Genomic DNA, 19,905 nt, shown 5'->3' on the forward strand with positions numbered 1-19,905 from the left:
GATATCTTCTAAAAATTTACACTCTAACAAGCAATAAAAAAACAACATCAATATTCTTAGCGATTACATTTTGACACAAATGCAATTATTATAATAACATTTAATGTTTTGCTTTTCAGTCTTTACAAAAAAAAAAATATATATATATATTTTATTATATATACAAAATAACAAAACATAGTAATATTAATAGTAAAAATAATTAAAATATAATATAATCATATATATATATATATATATAAGGAGTGTTGAAACACCATTTCAAGATATACATTTATCTTTTAATTCAAATTTTAAACAATCGGGCAGTTAAAAATACTTCTTATGAATGCTAATAAACATATGATATTAAATGATGTTTACTACCAAATTGTTGAGTATAAATATTTAAGTGTATACAAATTTTCAATATAAAACCAAATACATATAGCATACGTGTATAAATCGTATGAATTTAAGAAAAATAAACAATTGTGGTAACATTAAAGATTTATATGTAAACGATAATGGTGAGAAATATAGAAAAATGATTTTAACTAAATCATTTGATTTATGAAAATGGCACGGACAAAATATTATGCTTCCTAAATTTCTCTTTTTTTAATCATCAAAACATTGTTAACCTTTTAAGATTTTGTAATCATTGAGAAATATAAAAATATTTTTTTTTTAATAGTGATCAAATATTTAAAAGTACTATAACAATGAATTTATGAACACGTATCAGTCACTATTTAAAGTTTTTTTTTTTTTGAGCATTAAATACTGTAATAAAATAATGTAAAAATACATATATTTAAAAATAAATAAATAAATAAAAAGAAAGAAAGAAAGAAAAGAATAGAAGAAGTTGTCATAACTACTTGGGCATCATACAAATACTAGGTAACAATATTAATAATAATTAATCATAATAAAAATAATAATAATAATAATAATAATAGTAATGATAACAGATAACTTGGGGACATAAGAAGCAAGGTACTATAAAAATTATAAGTATTTAAAAAAAAAATATCTAACAGCTAATATACAAGGGTTACATAAATATATATTAATATATTTATTACATAAAAATTATCTTAACCTACTTTAAATTAACAAGTTCAATAAATATTAGTTAAACATTTAGGCGTCAGGTATACATAATACGGCTACATAATAATCTGGAAAGTATTGCTGCGTGTTATTATTATTAATATGAATTAATAATAATTTAAAATATATAGATTACTTACTTATATTTGTCGAGTGAAATAAGAAGTCTTAAAAATAGTCTATTAAACACCAATGTTTGGTTGGCGTCTTACTGGATTATTTAATATTTGCCGTCCTTCTTGTAATGAGCGTAGAATTTGTTTTTGTTTTTCATGCTCAGTCTTTATAACCAAAAATTTAACATTTAAAATTTGTAAACACACAATTTTTTATTATATTGATAATTACTTTTAAGTTGGACAAATTAGTAGATAATAAATGTGCATCAGCTCTTGATGGAAAAGATTTTAGATCAGTTTGAATATCATTAATTTGTCCACCCTGCTGCTCAATTGATGTATTTAATTTAAATTGTTCCTTTTTCAGTAGTTCATCTTCAATACATTCATCATGTTTTAAAACGTGCATGAGCTAAACATGTTTTTAAATATTTTTATTAAATTTAATAACATTTGTAAGTAAAATTATTAATTTAATTGTAAAGAAAAAGAAATTAAAAATTTACCGGTAAATTGTTAATATCAGGAAGATTTTCTTCTTTTAAAATACCTTTTCATAAAAATTTTAAATTAGTAATTAAGAATTGAGCTAGTTAATAAGTTCTTAATTTACCATTAGGGTTATACTGAAGAGACATATTAAAATTTTCTGTTGGCAAATATGAGTTGTCAATTGATTTTTCATTATCATTGAGCATTTGTTGGAACTAAAAAAAGTGATTTAAAATAAGATTAAATAAAAAAAAAAACCAGGGCAATTGAGAGGTATTCAGTTTAATAATTAATTAACTAGCCTATGTGTTATTCTTTGCATATTATATAAATTATATTGTACAATAATTATAAAATTTATTTATAACCCATGAAAGGCTTGAAAAAATTTTTAATGTTGTTATAATTTATAAAAACCTCTTAGTGTATTAAATAAATTTCATTTACATAGTTAGAAATATTCATTATTCTTTACAGAATATAAAAAAACAATTGAAATGATCAATAAGTTCTAAAATAAACTTATTACAAATATAGGATCTAAGGAAGAATACACTAATAGTGTAAATTCGTAAAAATTATTTTTTATTATTTAGTCAATAAAACCTTGTTGCATTATAAAATTTAAAGTTTAAAAAAACAAAAATAATTCAAAGAAAATTGAGATTAATTACTACTGAATGCAAAATAAAAATCTGAAAAAGTTTAAAAATTATGCTATGTTTTTCAAGTAGATATTTAACATATTTAGTTATTAAACTTCAAATATGGAAATAAAATATTAAATAACCATAGAAACAGAAGTTTCATTAAGTTGGATTTTCATTAATAAAATAAATAAGAAATAAAATTATTTTTTTAGACATGATTTATTATTCACCATCATCAAATTATTGAAATATTAAATACTATTCCCATTGTACAGGAAGGTATAAAAACAAAAACTGTATTATATATTTTATATTTTTGTAATAACAATTAAAGGTAAAAAGTTCTTTATATTATTTATAAATGTTAAGTGTTTCTATGCAATTATTACTTAATTAACAACATAATAATTACCTTTTCTTACAATAGTGAAATTAACTTTATGAAGTAAATAAAAAAATAATAACTGAACTACTTTTTAAATGATGGTGACAGTATAAAAATTTCTATTGTTTATATAAGATTCAGAAATGAAAAGTAAAGTTTTATTTAACACCGATCATTTAAATACATTATTATTTTTAATTTTAATAATTTTGAGTGAATATATATTATTATATATTATAAATATAATAAAATATACTATTATACGAGTATTAGAGTCAACCTATGGCCTAGTTGGTCGAAACATATGTTTTGTTGCTTGGGTACCCATATTTGATCTCCAGGACACCAACGGGATTTTTTTTGTGATTTTCTTATTGGCGGTGTCTGGTCTTGAGTGCAAGCTGGCCATAATACCCTCCCTGTCTATTATTGACTTAGCTAAGAACCATTTTTACTTTCTAACATGTGAAAGAAGGTCACCACCTTCTGTAGCATGTTATGTTCAGGAAATAGAAGAATGTGAAACTGATCAATGTATTTTTTTAATATACTATTAATATTTAGTGAATATATTTTTCTAGTTGTTAAAAATAAATAAATATTTAACTAACTTATACAAACAAAACCTTACCGATAAAAGTGAAAGACCAGGCATAATATTCTCATCAGTTAAAGGATCTAAAGCAAAAACAAACAAAAAAAAATTTCTTTTACAAATATTATACATAAATGAATTTTAAAACTTATATTTTATTATATAATGAAATATCAAAAAAATCTGCTGTGTCTCCAAAAATTACTAAATAATAAAAATTGTTTTTTTAATAAAAAAAACTTAGTCATATTATACCAAGAATGTTACTTGTAAATATAAGACATTTTTTTAATAGTACTTTTTTTTTTTTTTAAGTCTCTTCAGAAGAACACTTCAGCGTTTTTCCACTCATCTTAAATTTTTACTTAAAATTTTTATTAAAATCTCTTGGTTTTTTTCTTCAAATTATACATGTTAATTTTTTTGACATAAAATTTAACACAAATACAGCCCCCGTACCCCCATGTACTGCACTCAAAATCACTGTGCTACGATAAGAACAGCACTACTAAGGTTAGGAGTGAAACCTAGTAAAAGTATAAAAAGAAAATGGGCACAATAAAATATTTTGGGGGTTCCGAGTAGCCAATCTTCCTAATTGTTCCTATGATAAAGAATTTTTTTTTCCAAATGTATGATAGTATGTATAAGATACAACCAAGTTAAATACACAATCTTTTTAATAATACCTAAATCGATGTCGTGTTCATCAACACTGCCATTATCAAACTGTGAAGGAGTATTTTGAAAACTAGAAATTCCATCCAGAGAAGATAAATCATTAGAATTAGTTTGATAATCTGATTGAGAACTATCTTGAATTGTACTGTTATATTGGCTGCATGCTGGTAACTCAATAACTTCTGTATTTGGGTTAAGCCTTGCTTTTTTGAGAGCAATTTCAGTTGACTCAGATTCATTATGGCGTTTGGAATTAACCAATATAACACTTCTGCGTTCATGATATTCTTGTTCTTTATTCACATTGATTTCTTCATTAAGAGGACTATAAACAACTACAGGTTGCCGAGCAATAGGTGGAGCTACTCTAAGTACAGATGGTCTATCTTGAGTAGGTGGTTTGACAACAGGTTGAGGTGATAGAGATGAACATTTGTCAATTTTTGGTCGGTTAGAAGATTTAGCTACAGGTGGTAAGGATTTTGATAGCATTGCAACTTTCATAAATTGGCTATCTGGTAATGGACCAAGTTTTTGAGCACTTTCTTTTACATTATCAATTGCTGGACCAGGAATATTTGCAATCATTTGTTCAACAACTTTGTCTAATGTTTTAGGATCTTCAGTAGTTGCATGTTCCAAAGATGTAGTAGAATCAGCTTCCATCTAAAAAATAATAATATTAATAACTTCAAATTTAATAAATAAATGATTAATGCTAACCAATTGATTGCCTGTTATTGCAGTTATTCCAGGTTCATATTGATTACGTATTAGAGGAGTAAATCTTTCTCTCATTTTGATTATTTCTCTTTTGCCTTCTTCTGGACTTACAAGAGTATTAACACAAATAAAAGATTCAATTGAATCTTCATTTGAGTTCAATTCAAGGTAACCATAAGTTTTCATGTATACAAATTCACCATTTTTAGATAAAAGACGATAACAGCTACTACCATAACTTTGACCTTTAAAATACACTGAAAATACAAATAAATTACACTATTAATATTTTAAATAATATTTAAGCAACAAATTAAGATATACACATACTTTGTCTAAGAGCTATCATCACCCAACGTACATCATCTTTGTGCATAAATGTAAATGCTAATTTTCCAGATACCTCACAAGGCATGAATCCAGATACAACAGATATTCTACAAATAAATACAGTACATTGTAATTACTATAATTTTTTTTATTTTAGTTCATTGTAAAGTTATCTAAGTTTTGCATATTGTAAATTGTCTTATAAACTATAAAATTGTGTATAACAAAAGTATTAAAAATAAATATTAACCTATGATCAACATAAATTATACGTCCATCTATTTGATGTCTAGTTATGTACTCTTCTCTTGTTGCCTCAAGAACAGACACTTCAGTTACACGGCGTTCATTGTACAGCCTTACCACGGCATTTAAAACAATATCATTACCATTAAGCACAGCATCTACACAAAAAATCACAAATTAAATTATTGACCTATAAAAATGAATAACTTAAGATTCCTTTAAATTGTTAAATTTAAATGCAATACTATTTTAAACTGAATATTTAATATAATCAATTTTATCCATAAAGATTGGTGATTGGTTTATGATAAATCACCACTCTAATACTTAAAATAAATACAATATTGAAAATAAAAATTTGCTTTATTTTAGTTACATATATTTCTTGATTTATCCGCTAATACTTATTAGAATAATCCCTTAAAACTTAAAGGGGTGTTCAGCTATACTTTTTTAAATGGCAACATACATATTTCACTAGCTCATAAAATAAAAAATGATCTAATTAAGAAATTTATTGATAGATAACTTTTGGACCACTATTTCAGGAGTTATTAACAATTTAAAGTATTAAATGGAGATAAAAAGCAGTTGCTTCTATATTTATAGCTAGACAATTTCTGGGCGTTTTTTTCTTTCTACTTAAACACAAAAATGTGAATATCTTTCAAAGCACAACCAAGTTTTATTGACCAGTTATTTTCTTAATTAGATATTTATTAAAAAATCTATTACAAACATTCAGTCAATTGATTTTTTCATAAAAATAATCGAATAAAGATATAATTATTTTTTTTTTTATAATCCATAAAAAATGTTGGGTTTACAATAGATTTTTTTTTCTAAGAGTTGTTTTTAGGGACGGAAATTTATATGAGAACCTATAATATATTTGTGTAACTACATGAAAAATGGACTACATACAATTTTGATTAATGGATAAACTAGTTATTTAATTTTAAAACAAATATTTAAATAAGCTATCTATTTACTATGAACTTAATTCACTATTAAAACATAATACTCTTAAATAATTTTGACATTTTATAAATTATTAAAATACTCATTTGAATATAGTTTAGCTAATAGTTTTTACACTATACATTCTATAAAATCTTAGCCTATATTATGTAACATATTTTTACCTTTGGAGTTGCATTTAGCTTTGTTGGGTATCATTAGAGTGCCCACAACGTGTACTAATTCATATTCAGGCTGTTCTCCTCGGGATACAGCCCGTTTGAGCAATCTCATATAAAAGGAACGCCGTTGAATGTTGAAACGACGGTTTCGTTTTCCTTGAGAAGCGGAAACTTCATCAGGAGTAGCGACTAAAAATCAAAATATTTAATTTGTTATCTTTAAAATAATTCAATTCACTTACTGTTGTCGTTCGATGAAGGATCATCTAATGAATATTTTAAATTTTTAGTAAGTTCTTCATGATCTTCTGGACAAGTAATATTCAATAGCGAATGTCCCATCAAATCTCTCTGCAATAAAACTGATTATTATAATAAATTCTACAAGGATTAATAAAAATTATTGATCCTACAAAAATAAGCAGTGAATGGGACTACACGTGGAAATTCATAATGAACTACGATTTGTTTATCACAATTCCCCCATTCTGCGTTTTTAAACTTCCATTAAATATTAAAAATTTTCCATTCTCGAAAATTTTACAGATTCTTGCATAAATTCTTAAAATTCAGCTATAAACTATACAAACGTTTGAATTGTATTGATAGATATATATGTGAAAGATATACATATAATACGTTTTGAATGATTAAGTTATAAAAAAAAACAACAACAAAAATCATTAAAACTGATGAATAGTTATTAAAAAACCCATTTGTTACAGTGAGATAAGGATTAATATGGATATAGTTGGGCCTTTAACTATTATCTGTTCTTAATAGCTCACATATAATTTAATTAATAATAAAATATTTAAGTAAGTTGATATTGCAATGAATACAGAAAAAGGATGAAACAATAGGATGCCATACTAAAATAAGTAGGTTAATATATCAATAAACTGTAACACTATATCTAATAGTTTAATGAATGAACTTAAAAAATGATAAGAATACGTGATCCCAGCCTAATTTATTTCAATACATTGCAAGTATAAATATTCATTAAAATATTTAGGAATATAAAGCAAGTTGGACATTTAAACGAACACAGAATTTATCAATATTCACAGGTCATAGAAAGACAAAATATAGAAAAAAGATAAACTGAATAAGTTATTAACATTACGCATTAGGTGAGCAACAGGTGAAGAATGTGAACTATATGTACAAACAGTTAAGCTTGATATAGTGGCGCCTACTGGCTAACGATTTAACTAATAATGATATTTTATGAGATAGTACTACTTTATCATTAAACTTGAGGTAAAAAAAAGAATAATAATAATAGACAAAGTTTTAAGAATTCTTTTTTTAATTATTAAAAAAAAACAACACAGATAGGCATTATACGAAATGCAATCCAATAACTTTCTATTGAAATAGAAATTAATCAAATATAGCTTAACTACAAATTTTTTCAATCTCAACCCAAAATAATAAGGGAACAAATTTTAAACTATAAAAGAAAAAGCATGAAGCATGTTTTACTGATTTGAAACACATTAGTCTCTCATTTTATTAATGTAAATGATTATTACTAGAGCTGGCGCTAGAGTTGTATCCTTGCACGAAGCCCCGCGTTTAGAGGATTACTTTAACAAGACTCATCATTCATTAAAGACAAATTCACCCAGTAACATTAAGGTGACTCATATTAGAAATAAATAATTATTCGTTTACACGTATCTGTATTTATGAACTATATGTATAAAATAGTATTCTTAGACTCTTGACAAGTCTTCATATTCTATTGTACTATCAAAAATATAGATTATTGTCGGCATTTTAACGAGTTAATGATCATTGATATATATGTATATTTACAGCTGTATAATGCTAGGAATATAATATTTTAACTATCACATTATTTTGAATTTTTTTTTTTAATAAGATAAGCCTTGCAACAGTCATTGGTTATTAAATTTTCTAATTATGTAAAAAGTTCATATATTTATATTATTTTCAATAAAGATATATTGAACCATTTCTTTATCAACTATTTTACTTTATGAGAAAAAAAGTCTTTAACTTTTATAAGGGGTCTTAAAAAAAAGATAGCACTTGGCCACGCGGCAATTCTAGCGCCTTGATTATTATGACCACCCGTAAGTGATCTTGTAGATCTGAATGTTGAATAGAAGTATTCAAACGTTTTTTAATATACTATAACTACTTCATTAGTTTGATTATTTTTAATAACATTTTTTGAAACGAAAACTAAAGAGTCCTATCTCTTGTGGACATTGTATATATAGCAAAAATTTTTTGCTTTTCAATTGACAAGATAACTACGTAGAACAAACGTTTTGGAGGGCTTATTTAACCCAAATCGATAAATTAATTTATCTAGTTTTACTAGATTACAAAAGTCTAGAATCGCCTATTTAAAACAGCATTATTTTTATTATGATGTTATAAGTTGAATCATAATAAAATTAATTAAACTAAGATACAAATAATAAGAAAGGTAAACTTTATGATAGGGATAACTAGAAAACAAAGAAGTAAAAATTAGCTGTTGACCTTCAATTTCTCATTTTATTTTTTTTGACGAGAATTCAAAATAGCTTTAAAATATAAAAAAAACCGCAAAATTCTTTGTCATAAAAAAGAAGTCATTGTATTCACTATATTAGCATAGATTTAAAAATTAGATTTAGAATTATTAATTTGGAGAATTTTTAATGGGTAAAAATTCTAAATAATTCCTATTTGTTTAAATGATTTAGTTAATAATATAATAAATTAAGTGAATGAACTCCTCTACCATCATAATAATCTTATGAGCCCACTAAATGTATATATGGTTTTAACCTTAAACAATGCATAATCTTGGTCGATGTAAAATAAGACAGATAATACCGTTATAATGCATAGGTATAATTACACTAGCCGAGTTCAAATCTAACAAAAACCAAAATAGCATTAGATAACCAAAATGATTCTAGCTTAGTAGCATATTTAGGTTAACGTATTATTGTTTAAGTTCGGGAAATAATATTCTAACGCTGTATGACACTGTTTTTTCTTAACATTGAAGAGAGAAAAACGAGAAACGATATGCAATACTAAAAAATACTTAATTAGATTCACAGACACAAATTATTCAAAATACAAAATTAATTAGGTCTTCAGGATTATATCCATAGCAGAAATAAATTTCGTAGATGTAGTAGAATTCATTTGGAAAACCTGCAAGATATGTAAAATTAGATTATGCATGCGAACTCGATCGTGAGTATTTTATTGAGATTGGCTAACAAAATGTTATTATCAATTTAAAATGCCATCAAATGTAAATAGGGTAATATTGCAGATTTAAAGAATTTTGGTAAAGTGTAATTGGACGACGGAATTTGTTCGTTGAATTCCATGTGATCGGTAGTTTACAATGTATGCATATTTGTATATGTATACTATACATATATTAATATATTTAGAATATTCTGCAACTAAATTTACCCTGCTTAAAACAGGTTTTAAATAGATGACAACATTTTTGTCATATTTAACTATAAAAAAACTACATTTTAAAAAGAATTTAACTACGGAAAAAAGTATTTTAATCTATTAGTCGAAAATTAAAATAAAAAACGATAGCACAGTGAGGACACATCACACTATGAACGTGTCATAGTTGGGACAAGTATAGATGATATCTGACAGTATTTAAAATCATGATAAGAAATTGGTGGATTATTCCAAAAGCAAAATAAACTCATATTTTCTTATTTGTAACTCGATTAAAAGTTTTAAGATTTAAAAGTATATAATATGAATAAATATTCATTATAGCAATTAAATATCATATGACAAATTGATATTTAATAATTTAATATTGTAATTCTTAAATAAAAAATAAAAAGAAAGTTGTATATTTTACAACTTTTATAATTTAAAGATAAGTTTAAAATCAAAATAAATATATCTGAATAAAAAATTAGGGAGAATTTTCTGCCTATTTCTGGTAATTCTACAATTCACTTCAAGGACACTAAAATGGGCATTAAAGTTAGTTGAAATCTTCAAAAAGGTTTTTTTTTTAACTTAGGAAGTAGGGATTGGCCAAAAAATGTTTATAAAGTTTAAAAAAAATAAAATATGTTTTAATATGTAATCGTTTTAATTAGTTACAACATTTTGTGGTATCGTTGAGAAAAACTGGTGCAGTGAGATCTTAGTTTAAGTAGTGAAAAAAAAAAAATAAATAAATAAAAACATCTTGGTAAATTAATACCTCCACAGCTTCGAATAGAAGGTAATAATTTCAGTTTAACTATAAAAATAAACATTCTAAGAGTTAATTAAATATATATATATATCTAGGTAAAATAATTTGTAAGACAATATTTATCTTTATAGTGAAGATTTAATGACAATATGTATTATACGAGCATATAGTTAAATAAAAATAACAATTAATTAGAACAGGGAATTCAAACATATACACGCTGATGGTTAAGTAGAAATTTGATGAAAAACTTAAAAATAATGACTGTTGACGGGGGAAAGCCAATCGATTTTTAAATAAATGAGGGTCTGCTTGACAGGCGCAGATGTTTTCAGCAGTAGAAACATAATCACAAATTAAAACTTTAACAATTAGTCAAGTTAATCGAATAATTAAAGAAATTGTAGTTATAATATCAATATGGATTATTTTTCGCTTATATATATATAAATATACAATGTTTCAATTAGGATGTAAAATACAGTTAAAATCTATAATAGACATCAAGTTTATTTACATTGTTTTTCAATTGATTTCAATTACCAGACGGTCGAAAGACCATAAAGACAGCCAATTATGTACATTGCAAATAGTATCAAGCATAATTATAAATATTAAATGGATTTGATTTTTAGCTTTTTGTATTACTGGTTAACTTACTTGAGAATGTCCCAGAATGCTTTCTACAGTATGTGACACAAATACAATTTTTCCAGTCGAGGTGACTAATAAGTATATGTCTCGATCCTATAAAAATAAATAGCTTAATTATTAAATTAATGTAATACAATTATAAAACCTTAGTACATAAAATAATAATATATACATTCAGAAATATTATTACAAAATATTAATTCAATGACAGATATCGTTTATTGGTATTGTATTTATTTTGAAAATAATTTTAGTTTTTCTTAAGAGAAAAAATAAAATATATAATATAACATTATGCAATACGTGAAAAAATTTTACCAAAGGTTTTTTCTTTTAAGTTAATTTAGCAAGTATTTTTTCATTTATCTACTTTATTTTTGGTTTCTTTTTTATTTATGAAGACGAAATATATATTAACTCAACGACAGATCTCGGAAGTTTCTAGTATAATGAAACTTTATTAATTTCAAGTTTTTATGCTCTCAATGCTTTATATATATATATATATATTTTTTTTTTTGAAGTTAAAGTATGATGCAATGTTACTTTAAAAATAACTGAAATTTTATAATTAATAGAATAAAAAAAACTTCGATAACTGATATAATGCTAAAAAAAATTAGTAATTAAAAAATATAATTAAATTTTAAAATAATCTTTTTAACTTTAAATAAAAATTTGTACCATGACTAGTATCATAAACTATAAAAGTAAATTTAAGTTAATTGCATGTAAATTATTCTAAATTAAATCATAATTTACTGACACGATTTATAAGATTTGCACATCGTTGACATATTCAATTAGCAGCACGAATGTTTATTCAGGACATATTTTAATTAATATAATAGAATATTCCACGTGCGTAGTAAGTAATCAAAAGATCATACACGGACCATAACATTTAAAGTAAAGCTTTAGTTTTGTGTTTCAATCAATTAAACAACACTATTTTTTCATAATCAAACTTTTATATATATAATCTTTTATTATGATAAATGAATAGTTTTCTTGAACACTATTATTAACCAAGATTATTGCCAATAAGAATTCAGTATTATTGAAATTTATATAGTTTTTAATTATGAAGACAGGTTGACAACAACAAAAAATAAACTGAAGCTAAATAAAGGGGATAAATTGAAGTCAACAGCTATAAAAATATTTGATGAAATCTTTAGTTGAACGGTGAACAGAATTGTACTAACAGATCCTACAATTTTTGATACAATTAAAATTTTTTTTGCAATTTTTTAAAAAATTACAACTAAAAAAATAATGTATAATTTTTTTTTATGAACACTTTGACTACGTTAAAATAATATGTTTTATTATTTGTTAAAAATAAAAAACACAGTACAGTTGCGTCGCAGAATAGTTGGGAAATATATAGATGATATCTGGACTTATTAATATCACTATAGCAAGAAACTCTTCAATGCAAATCTGTATAGTGTTGAGAAAAATCGGTCCAGTGAGATCTTAGTTTAAGTAGTGAAAAAAAAAAAAAAAGAAAAAGAAAAAAGAAGAAATTAACAAATTATGGTAAAATTAATACCTTCATAGCTTTACATCAAAACTAAAAAATATTGTATTAAAATATTTTTCAAAGGGTTATATCATATAAGTTTAAGATCTAAAATTTAAAATACAGAATTTAAACAAAAAAGAAGCATGTTTTTCAACTACAGTTGCCTTTTGTATATAGGAGATAAGATATCGAGACAACTTCACAATGTATTCGATTAAGTATGTATATTTTATTTCAAACTATCAACATTTCGAAAAATTAAATTTGTAAGAAAGTTTTGTTTTTTTTTAAACTCTTGTCAGTTACCAATTATCAATAAAAATCGTTTAAACTGTCAAATATACTTACGTCCATTAACAATTCGCACAAATTTACAGAATTCAGGTAGCTTGGTAATTTTTCTCTTTGTTCTTTGAACGCTGTTAACACTGTAGAATATAAATTACATGGAATTATTAATATTCTAAAAATTGTTATTTTACACTGTTGTAAAGGTCACTCACTTTGATTTAGTCGCAGCCATGTCGCACTGAGTCTGAGTACACTAGTTTTGTCCAATTTTTTTGGCGAACTAGAAACCAATGGCACCAGTGTAGACAGCTCGTTAATGTATTTATTTAATTTATCTCGCCGCTGTTTTTCAGCCAAATTTCGTTGAGCTCTACTGGATCTATTAAACAAAGGGTAAACGCACAATTAGTATAAAAATTGAAACACACATTATTTTCTTAAATTTTTAATTTTACATACAATAGGATCATAATACTAAGAGAAAAATTCAACAATTATGACTTAGAATCAATTCCAATGATAAATGTAGTAAGTTAACTAGAATTAACACTAACATAACGAAAGCTATATACCATGGTGCATAATAATTACTAATCAAATTTTTCCAAAAGACATATAGGTATAAGAGAAATACTACACTAATTTTTAGTTGAATAATAACTAAATAAACTCATATTAAAAACAATTTGTTTTTGTTGACAATAGTCAGGGAAACCGTGACGATGAAGTGCACTCTTAAAGCTTGGCAGTGAACCGTTTAACCTTGAATGCAACATGCGCAGATATGTCGTTTTGGCTCGACTTGCGCTTGATGCAATTGACAACAAATACACAGCTGATATGCGTTTTAGACATAGAAAACTTGCTATAAACAAGCGCTTCCACGCCAAGTCATGACGAATTTGATTGAAATTTTAGTTAAATGATCATCCTGATCTTCCATATATAATACTTAAGTGTCTTTTTTTTTTATCTACACGAGGCTAAAAATAAAAGGCTCGAATACTGATTACTTTGGTCATTATTATGTATTATAAAAATAATCATAATACTTCATTAAAACATAATAAACGGTAACTTATAAAGAAAAACAGGTTTATAAAAGGGTTTATCTACATTGTGTTGCACATTATTTCAATGTGCAACAAGTGTTACACTGGTTTTCTTAAGTTGAAATATTAAACAAAACATTGCAAGCAACTACGCAAGATTGAATTTACGAGCAAACGCAAATAAACATTAACAACGTGATTTCAATCATCTCGTAACACTATAAGGGCGATGCTATAAATAAGATAAGAATAAAGAAGGGGTAGACTGCGCAACGGTTAAAAATAATTGAATTGATTGAGGCAGAAGCCTACGAGGAACAACAACAGCGACGGTGAGGATGGCTATTGGAAATTGCGACACTTGTGTGGGGCACTCAAAAGGGTGTGAGGCACACGCGGCGGAAGTTTTGCTCTAATTATTGCAAAATAGTACAGCAACACTTTATTGAGCTTACATAACCATCTATTATGGTAAAAATATTTTTAAAAAATTCTGATTTAAGGACATCTTTTGTGTACTCGGACAATGTTACCCTAAATAATGCTCTAAGGTCAAACCATAAACGCGGTGATAATGACCTGAACAAATAAAATATATAAATCCCATATTAGTTGGGTTGTCTCAATAATTTAGAGTTGTAAAAATTCCACTTCCAAAGAAATATGGTAGTTGGCCAAACTTTTTTTCCTACAGAACGACATTATCGTGGGTCTGGTACTGCCGTTAGGCATTACTTCAGGACGGCAAAGCAGGTAGTCAGCCAACCTAATGTGAGTTAACATAGGCTGTATGCATAATAAATCACAAATCGGTTGTTGTATCTAATGTCAAAAAAAAAAAACCAGTCTCGGTAAATTACAAAGACCACGCGTCAACAACCATAGCATGGCATTCACATTAATTATTCTTGTACATTATAAAATATGGTAGTTATTTCTACTACACACATTTTAATATGTGATAGCTCATACAAATAGCTCTATTTGTGCCTAAAAAACTTCAAGAATCTTGGATTGTCACCATGAAAGTTTATTCGAAAATGCTAGGGTATATTCAATTTCTCAATTAGTTAGATTCAGAAGTCAGTTTATTTATTTGTCATATCTATATCAATTATGACGTATATATAAACGTTAATATGAATACAAAACCATTTTTCATTTACTTTACGAAGTTAATTATTTTGTTGCTTAACGTGAACATCACAAAATGGTTTTAACGACACAGTTTTAAGTTCATCGGTATCTCACATTCTGTAAAAAAATCAAAATAGTTACGATTCAACGACAAATGAGTTTGAAGCGCAACATCACGTTAGGCATATGTATACAAGTCTTTCTCTCAGTGGCAATGAGCGATATAAACATGGAATACGTTAAACAACAAATGGGCAGACGAAGAGAGACGAGCGCTGATTTCCGTAACCCGATAAAGCTATAAGCGCACTTACATTTAGGGAATATTGATTTATTATTTCAGCAGAGATATTGAGTAAAACTCTATAACGCCTCTGAGCTTTGAATAACATAAACATGCTTCACATGTTTATACGGGTGTTCGCAGATTTTTGTAACAAGTATAGTTCTGATTTTAAGAAAACAACTTGTTGTTTTATAAAACTAAAATAAAATACTGAAACAAAAAATTAAAAAGAACATATGACCCTTTAAGAATTATAATTAAATTCGTAAATTTTAATATGTATTAGAATAAATCAACCATGAGAAATAATTTAAAATACAATGCAAAATAACCTAGAGTAATTAAACTTATTCCTAGTATAAATATATTTTTTACAGCTTATTAATCAATCATCAATTTATTTAACTGGACAGTTCTGATTTTTATCTACTGACGTCAACAATATAATATTAAATTGAGCGATAAATTGATCGATCAAAAGAAAAGTTCAGAAAAATCTTTAAACAATAGATTTAAACTAATAGTATTCATAAAATATTTCTAATCAAATTAGGGTTTAAAATACATCAGAATCAGGGCACACAATTTCAATTCAATTATAGTGTTAATTAGTACAACCCGAATTTTTCTGAGGAAGAGTGGTATTTCAAATAATTTAACCAACTTATTATAATTATAATAAAAATTTAAATAAAACTAAAATAAATATTATAGGACGTTTCATATTTATAATTCAACGGGGGCCTATTGTGTCAGAGTATACACTATTTTAAGCTGCGAATAGGATAAGAGGACTCGAGAGGAAATTTTAATATCGTGACACATTACAAAGATCAATACTTAGTACTTAATTATTGAGTAATAATACTAAGAATTTGAAATGGAAAATAAACAAAATAGGTAAATACAGGTAAAAATATTTGCATAATTGGGTAAAATACTTTATCGAATATCCTAGAAATAAGTTTTCGAATCGTTTTTAAAATATAAAAATCATTTCATATTTTATTCAAATTTAAATAAAATACATTACTCAATACAATGTAGAGGCCTCAAAAATGTTGAATACTCATATATTATAATGTAATTTTTTTTTTTTTACAAAGGGAAATTTCAAAAAATTTCACCTCACATGTGATTATTTATTTTGGCATATGCAATGATATGCCAAAATAAATAAAATTCTTTGTTTAACAATAATCCTTAAACATTGGATGGATTCCTAATTAAGAACATAGAACTTCTTGTTGGATTCACACAAGTGATTTATATGTTATACTATTTATTGAGAAGAATAACATCGGTAGATCTGGCGCACGTGTTTTATCCACTAGAAACTAATAATAAGTCGGAGACACGCAAACACGCACAAATATTCAGAACAGTAATTATAATAAAAAAAGTGCGTGTTGCGTTCCAGAAGCAAAAAAAAAAAAAATTACGAATAAAACAACAAAAAAATAGAAATTCTCCCTAACATTAGTTGTAAAAACTGGAATTTTTGTTTACCAAGTCCGCAAATAGCAGCGCGTGCGTGTATCATTCGGGGTCAACAGTCGACCGCCAAGACTTCGATAAATTTGTCTGGGCAGCAGCCGACGAGTACACGTGCGCTTCTATAGGCTGACCCCTCTCCTCGTCTCGAAAACGGAGATTTCTTGGGATCTCGAAAAAGAAACGCGCATAGGGAACCAAAAATCAGCCAGAACACGGAAACGCGAAAAAAAATTTTCAAATGGAGAGAGGCAAGCAGCCAACCCTCGACGGCCTCCTCCAAACAGCCATTGAATAACCAAGCCGGATCTATAAAGAGACTTCTCAGAAAAAGATAGGCGCGTGCGAACCCAGCGCGGTTCGGCGAAAACCCTCACCGTTCTACCCTCCTCTTCGAACGAGGCACCCACCGGTACTCTGAAATCCAGGCGAACAAGCACCACCCCCGCGCCAGAACGTATAACCGACTTATGAGAGTTCCGGCGGTAGTAACAGTTCGACACAGGTAAACAACAACAACACTACTACTTTCAATAGTATTTATATCTGATAAACTTGTTGTACGTACATCGATGGAAATCTCTCACAGTAATTGATACAGACGGTTAAAAACATGTAGATTTCAACAATTTACACTTGAAGTTACCATCCATCATTACAATAAGTGATGGGTTAATTAATTTCTTATTCATAATAGTAGAACAATGAATTATTTTGAAAAATTATGCACGACAAAAGTATTGTGATGTTATTGTTGAAAGAACGCTATACAATGTAGTTCATAAAATTTTTTGTATTAAAATCATTAGTTATTAAGTAGACGATACATACATGTAAATATATACATTGACATTTTTCACTATTATGTTGTTTATTTACTCGATTTAATCCTCAATAGCGTCCATTTCCCATGAGTAAACAACGATCAAGAAAGTCACCATTTACCCCGATTAAAGGGGTGGTCGAAAACCGTACCATACCTGAGGGGTGAACAGATATCGAACGCTTAAACCACCCTTACCCCACTGGCTGTCATCGGCCTTGATGTTTTCATGGTAAAAACAGCCATAAATTAATAATAAAGCCAATGAGGTTACCAAGCAACAACACTAAGCGACACAGCCAGATACAATACTTATAATAAAAATATAAATAAATTCAAACATGTCGCGACACTACAGAAATATAACGTAACTTAAGATCTAGAAATTTTAATGAAATCTATTAGAACTAATATCATTTAATAATCGCAGCACAAGCGCTGCCGCAAGAAACTAGAGAGAGGTGGTAGTAAACGCCTGTTGCCACCCCTTGAACATAAGTAGGTAGGTATAAAAGTAACGCACAGCGACCCCATTCCAACGTTCTTGCCGTCACTCAATTCCCCTCTTTTTACGAGCGTTAACGCAACAGCAGTCAAATCAACAACCATAAATAATTAATAATAAATGAAATACTCGGCAGACTTAATAATAATTTTACTATAGCAGCACCAAGTCAATCTTATACTTAAAAAACACATCATTCGAAAATTGTTTAAATGATTGTGGTTTATTAATTGAGTTGATATTTATTTGGAAATGTGAAAAAAATATTTGCTTAGATAAAAGTAGTGAAAGTAATTTATACTGAACTAATTTATTATTTAACTAGGGCAAACCTAGTAACATGTTCATTTCTTTAGACTTTGCTAACTTATGTAGGAGTTACTGTCAATCAAGGTTAATCATCTTGTTTATCACAAAACGCGAGGAAAGGATTGAATTCTACTACGCTATCATGATAGCGTAGTAGATGATAAATAAAAGTACCATCCCTAAGCCACGATCTAAGTCAAGTTACGACGCGCATCTTAAAATCTCAGCTTTAAACTAATGATTACTTTTAAATTAAAACAGGTATTCAACAACGACCCGCGTACTAATTCCTAAGTGATATTTAATTAACAGTATTTTTATAAATATAATTATTAAAATATAATTGAGTAACTAGGCAACAAAATAATGTATTTTTTACAAATATTTGATCAGTGATACACTATAAAATTGATCATGATTCAATTGGTAATAAAAAATTATCCTTCTACAACTTTTAAATATATAAATAATATATATATATAGATATTTTACGTTAATTTTTTAAAAAAAATTTATATGTTTTTGAAACTTCAAAATAGCCTTTTTTGTAGAGCGTTTCTTATAAAAAATTAAAGAGTTGATATTGAGTCCAATCATTTTAATACATAAAGTGGGTAGGAAGCTCGAATGAAGGTAATTCGTATAGGTGGATGTGCACTCCGCCCTCTCTGAAATAGGAAAATCATAGTTACTAGTTGTCTAGTTCGCGATCGAATTTTTTACAACTTTAGAAACTCAAACCCCGTTAAAGGAAAATCATGAACACTGTTAGCATCTCAAACATTTTTTTTTTAATGTTGCGACCCCTACAATTTTGTTTACTTTGCTCGTGCTTTGAACGTTTTATTTATTATTATATCGTATACTATCTACTGTATGTATTAAAATGCTTGTAACTCAATAAGTGTTTGTTCTAAAGTTGTTATCGACCCATCAAATTTTTTTGTAAGAAAATGGCTATTTTGAAATTAAATAAAACATTTAAATAAAAAATTAACGGTTGTTAAGTCTTCTCTTATTTAAGTATAAAAATGTAATTAAAAAGAGAAATATTTTATTTTTCAATGTTATTATTATTTTTTCGTTAAGTTTTTATTATAAGTAGTTCACGATAACATCTATTATAAA

General features: G+C 26.6%; 1 protein-coding gene across 4 annotated transcripts in view; it reads right to left on the reverse strand.

The window, feature by feature from the left end:
- Positions 1 to 879: 879 nt before the first annotated feature.
- Positions 880 to 19,905, reverse strand: part of LOC126907907 (neuronal PAS domain-containing protein 2-like) — a 59,455-nt gene continuing 40,429 nt past the window's right edge. For 2 of the 4 annotated variants that reach the window (XM_050689573.1, XM_050689571.1), the window contains 15 exons: positions 13,384 to 13,550; positions 13,229 to 13,308; positions 11,356 to 11,442; positions 6,704 to 6,812; positions 6,465 to 6,650; positions 5,324 to 5,477; positions 5,074 to 5,180; positions 4,744 to 5,000; positions 4,029 to 4,686; positions 3,376 to 3,422; positions 1,831 to 1,924; positions 1,724 to 1,767; positions 1,447 to 1,629; positions 1,239 to 1,379; positions 880 to 1,166 (listed from right to left, as the gene is read on the reverse strand). In XM_050689573.1, coding sequence (XP_050545530.1) covers positions 1,281 to 1,379; positions 1,447 to 1,629; positions 1,724 to 1,767; positions 1,831 to 1,924; positions 3,376 to 3,422; positions 4,029 to 4,686; positions 4,744 to 5,000; positions 5,074 to 5,180; positions 5,324 to 5,477; positions 6,465 to 6,650; positions 6,704 to 6,812; positions 11,356 to 11,442; positions 13,229 to 13,308; positions 13,384 to 13,550 — 2,272 coding nt within the window. In that variant the 3' untranslated portion in view covers positions 880 to 1,166; positions 1,239 to 1,280. Of the gene's footprint in view, positions 1,180 to 1,238; positions 1,380 to 1,446; positions 1,630 to 1,723; positions 1,768 to 1,830; positions 1,925 to 3,375; positions 3,423 to 4,028; positions 4,687 to 4,743; positions 5,001 to 5,073; positions 5,181 to 5,323; positions 5,478 to 6,464; positions 6,651 to 6,703; positions 6,813 to 11,355; positions 11,443 to 13,228; positions 13,309 to 13,383; positions 13,551 to 13,630; positions 13,657 to 19,905 lie in introns of those variants that run through there. The other 2 variants (XM_050689574.1, XM_050689572.1) reach the window with 2 other exon arrangements.

This window comes from Daktulosphaira vitifoliae, unplaced genomic scaffold, assembly GCF_025091365.1.
Source record: "Daktulosphaira vitifoliae isolate Bord-2020 unplaced genomic scaffold, ASM2509136v1 Scaffold_5, whole genome shotgun sequence".
Taxonomy (NCBI): domain Eukaryota; kingdom Metazoa; phylum Arthropoda; class Insecta; order Hemiptera; family Phylloxeridae; genus Daktulosphaira; species Daktulosphaira vitifoliae.